The sequence below is a fragment of the Vigna unguiculata genome, chromosome 7 (genome assembly GCF_037176805.1).
Source record: "Vigna unguiculata cultivar grain cowpea cultivar isolate G323 ecotype 2 chromosome 7, ASM3717680v1, whole genome shotgun sequence".
NCBI lineage: Eukaryota > Viridiplantae > Streptophyta > Magnoliopsida > Fabales > Fabaceae > Vigna > Vigna unguiculata.
This window is the reverse complement of record NC_140798.1, coordinates 36,686,121-36,690,713: the sequence shown is the minus strand read 5'-3', so window position 1 is coordinate 36,690,713 and position 4,593 is coordinate 36,686,121. Positions and strand designations below refer to the sequence as shown.

The 4,593-nt window shown below is 34.7% G+C and overlaps 1 protein-coding gene across 1 annotated transcript; it reads left to right on the top strand.

The window, feature by feature from the left end:
• The first annotated feature begins 1,548 nt into the window (after positions 1-1,548).
• Positions 1,549-4,593, top strand: LOC114192797 (protein SIEVE ELEMENT OCCLUSION B-like). The gene is made up of 7 exons (XM_028082615.2): positions 1,549-1,841; positions 2,056-2,124; positions 2,218-2,627; positions 2,730-2,818; positions 2,922-3,064; positions 3,190-3,672; positions 3,752-4,593. The coding sequence occupies exons 1-7, from the start codon at positions 1,638-1,640 to the stop codon at positions 4,349-4,351; spliced, it is 1,998 nt and encodes a 665-aa protein (XP_027938416.1). The 5' UTR covers positions 1,549-1,637; the 3' UTR covers positions 4,352-4,593.

Below are 4,593 nucleotides of genomic sequence, written 5' to 3'. Positions count from 1 at the left end.
CATATCAACCCCAATACTCGGTCCCTTGTTAGATCAATAGGAGTTTGAACTAACTAACAATATAACATCCAATAAAAATTCACCATAAGAAATTAATATATAAACTAATAATTTAAAAAGGATTTTTTTAACGAACCTAATTAGTTATTAGACTTTTAACTATGTTATTCTTTGCAACGCATGATATTATTGTATTAGACTTTGTGACCATGTTATTCTTTAAAACCTATGATATTTTGTTGTTAAGAATAAAAGAGGATATAGATCCACTTAATAAATAGAATTTTCATTATTATTTCATATTACCGAAGTACAAGAAAACTTTTAAATAATAATTTAGTGATTAAAAATATTCAAATTCTTAGTTAAAGATCGATTAATTTTGTAATTAAAACCTTAGTAGTTAATCTAAGTAACTCATTTATAATAAAAATTATTTTAGTTACTAATTTAGATATCAATTATAATTTTTAGAAATTATTTTAATTATCAATAATTTTTAATTTATAAATTAGTGTTTAAATTAGTCTTTATAATAATTAATTATTTTTTATAACTAAAATTTATTTCTTGTAATGATTTGATTATAATAAATACAATTACTTTAATATTTCATCACATAATTAATTTATTTTATTTGGAGTTTCATTTTAAAGATGTATAACATTAAATTTTGCAATAATTGATGCCATATAATTGATGTTACAGAAATAAAGTTATACTTCTGATAAAATAATTGTAAAAATAATTAAAAAATATATTTATATTTTTAAACTATATTTTAGAATTTTCCTATCCAACCTAATATTTTATATTCTTTTCCAATTTATATTTTTCTAATAGTTATATGCTGATTCCTGTAAAAAAAACATAACTATGTATCAATATTTTTTTCACCATTTTTGTTTATGATGAGAATGATAATAGCTATCACAAAAAGAAACATATAGCGAAATAATAAATTTGTAATCTATAGTTTGCTATGAAAAGTGTTATAAAATTTTTAAAATGACGAGTATAAATCAAACAACATTGTTCCCTGTAAAAATCACATGTGAACTAATAAGAATGTCACATAAACACCTTATACATTCTTGAATACGTACTTTTTTTTTTTTTTTATCGGAAGTAAGCAACAATATAAAATGGACATAACATCTTATCATAGCTGGAAATATATAACACTTTTCTTTTTTGGCATATCATCGTGTATCTTTCCCAAAAGCAAAAGTTTGGCCGTGAGACACAAGAAAAATAAATAAATTCCCTGCGGTTTCTACAAAATCCCAATTATATCCTTAGTCTTGTGATCTCACTTTTAATCGAGATAGCTTCAGAAAGCTGCAGGGACATGTTGTGAACTTCACATTGCTGCAGCATGCTTCACGTTTAGAAACCACCGTATCATAAGCTACTTTACATATTATTCTGTCTCTCTGTCTCTGTTTCTGTCCCTTTTCTTTTCTTTTCTTGAGTTGAGATATCTCTGTGCTTAAGCAACTGTGCTAAGTTTAAACTCACACGCACTCCACCTTATATATAAGTTGAGCATCATCACCACCAATGCCAGGGCAAAGCATAATTTGCTTTCAAATACAAACCAACACAAGAGGATACTACTCTCACATTGAATCACCATGGCATTGTCTAATGGAACTTCAACTACCGCTTTGATTCCTCAAAGCGGCACGGCTTCCATCCAACATCGTGCCTCTTTGCCCAATCCATTTGATCTTACTGACGATCAGATCCTCGACATTGTTTATCTAGCCCACCTCAATGACGATGAAATTTGCGACACAGACAATCTTTACAACCTTGTCTCCAACATTGCCCTTCGGGTAATTCCCATCCATTTTGTCGACCATTTTTTATTTCTAACGTTCATCATGTTCAGTTTTTTCGATAATACAAATAGCGTCGTTGATTGATTATTACAAATCTTTTAATTTAATGTCCCTTATGTTTTTTTAGAACATAATGCACTGTAGGAAGTTGTACAAAATAGTAATATAGATGAAGCAGCTAACTTTCAAATTTCTAATTGTTTTACAGAGTCAATCTCTGATTTCCGCAAGCAGTTTAAAACCAGAATTCGTTACACTGAAGCTGATTTCTTGCCAGGTTAACTTCTATGCATATGTTATGTTGGATCATCTAAATCTAATAGGTGTGGTTAGCATTTAATTTGACACTTACATACAAGCGGTGACACAGATGATATCCACACGTGCTGCTGCGCACTGCGTACACCAGACAACAATGTGGATACTTCAACATCTGAAATGTTACTCCTGGGATGCGAAAGCGCTGATAGCAATAGCTGCTCTGTCTTTGGAGTACGGGAGTTTCGTGCACCTTTCTCAGTTTCAAACAAACGATGTGCTTGTAAACTCGTTGAGACAGCTGAATCAAGTTCAGAGCAGGAATGTGTCTGCTGTTGCCGAACTTGTCTCGTACACAGTAACAGTGTTTCAGCAAATCAAAGAGTGGGCAAGGTATGCTGCTGATGGTTATGATCCAGAAGACGTACCTGACTTGACAGAAGCCTTTCAAGCCATCCTTGTTGTTGTATACTGGACAATTGCTGCCACTGTTTCTTCCACAGGCAACCTTGTCGGTGTATCGTAAGTTTTCATCTTTTCATCTCATATCCAAGTTTTTAACTCGAGACTCGAACTGAAAAACATTGATCTTATTATATAACTTATATTGTTTGTTTTTATCAGGAGCTATAAGTTATCAGAATACAGATTCAGGCTTTCCGCTGCTGTTGAAAAATTGACAACACATCTTGGAAATTGCAGTGTGCAAATAGGTTGATAAATTATTTGTTTCCGGTTCTTTAAATCCCTTGGAGTTTGGAGACTGATTAAGGTTGTTATAACGGTATAGATAAGAGTTTGTCTTTATTTGTTCAGGCAATGTACGAGATTACGTTATCATCAGGAACATCTATGACAGGCCTAAAGATATTGTAGACTTTTTGAAGGCTCTGATCTACCCTCAACAAAAGGGGCCCGAGAATCCCAAGATATTTCAAGGGAGCAACCTAGTTACAAAGGTTAGTTCGTTACTTTTGCTGCAATAAAAGTATTAACTGGGTTTTGTTGCAATCTAATCATGGATGGAGAGAGACCTAGTTGAATGATTATGTTATGTTTTTTATTTCTTTTATGCCACAAACAGGGCATTGAAGTGTTCAGGCTGAAACACGTGTTGCTCTTCATATCGGGTTTAGACAGCGTTGAAGATGAGATTTCGCTTTTGAATTCAATGTACGACAGACTGCAAGAGGATCCAAAAGAAGCGAAAGGTTTCAAGAAAGAAGATTTTAAGATTTTGTGGATCCCCATTGTGGAGGAGTGGAACGAGGGAAGTAGGGAACACTTCAAAGCTTTGAAGAGTGGCATCAAATTTTACGCGGTGGAATACTTCAACGAGTTACCAGGGTTGAAGATAATAAAAGATAGAGAAAGGTTGAATTTTGAGATCCAGCCAATTGCACCGTTGTTGAGCCCGAGAGGTGCCATTATGAATGAAAACGCCCTGGAAGTGATCTTTGAATGGGGGATAGAGGCCTTCCCTTTCAGAAAAATTGATGGTGAAGAACTCACTCTAAAATGGAAGTGGCTTTGGGATTTAATCTTAAAAGCAACACCTGGACTGCAGGTACACTACATTTTTCATTTTGTCAGTAAAATGGGATTAAAGAAGCATTTGTTGTAATTAAGTTTACTATGTGAATCAGGTTAAGGAGAACAGATACATATTTATCTATGGAGGTAGCAACAGTGCATGGATCCAAAACTTCACACACGAACTGTCAAGGATAAAAATGAACGAGAGCATCCAGCGTGCGGATATTATAATAGAGTACTATCAACTGGGGAAGGGGAAGAGTGAACCCAACAACAGTGTTCCGAGTTTCTGGATTGGCGTGGAAAGGAAGAAGCAAAACAAGAAACACCAAGAGGCTGTGGACTGCGAGATTCAAAAAATTGTGAAGTGCTTATTCTGCCTGAAACGAGACCCACAAGGATGGGCCATTCTGAGCAAAGGGCATAACATTAAGCACCTTTGTCATGGGCAGGCTGTATACCAGACAGTGGCGGAGTTTCAAAACTGGAAAGGGAAAGTGTTTGAGAGAGAAGGATTTGACATTGCATTCAAGGAGTACTACGATGCGAAGGAAAAAGAAATATCTGCCATTCAACCATGCGAGGATTACACTTCAACTTCAAGTGTCATAGCCACCATCACATGCCCCAACCCCACGTGTGGCCGTGTCATGGAGGTGTCTTCTGTTAACTACAAGTGCTGCCATCGTGATGATGCTTTGAATTGTTGAATTTCAACTGGACGAAGAAGAAGAAGTGTCTCGGTTTCGTTTTTCTTCTTTCTTCATCTTTGAAGTTCTGCTCCCATTTTGCTTTGCTTACTATGCATCGTGTGATATACTATACTATACTATAGGCCCACCTGGTTTACCCCTTTAATGGGCAGACAAAGCCAGAATAAGACTTTCTCTTTTCTTTGTCCATCTGTAGTCGCATTTCTTTTTTGAATAAAGTTATGAATTACGCATCTGCA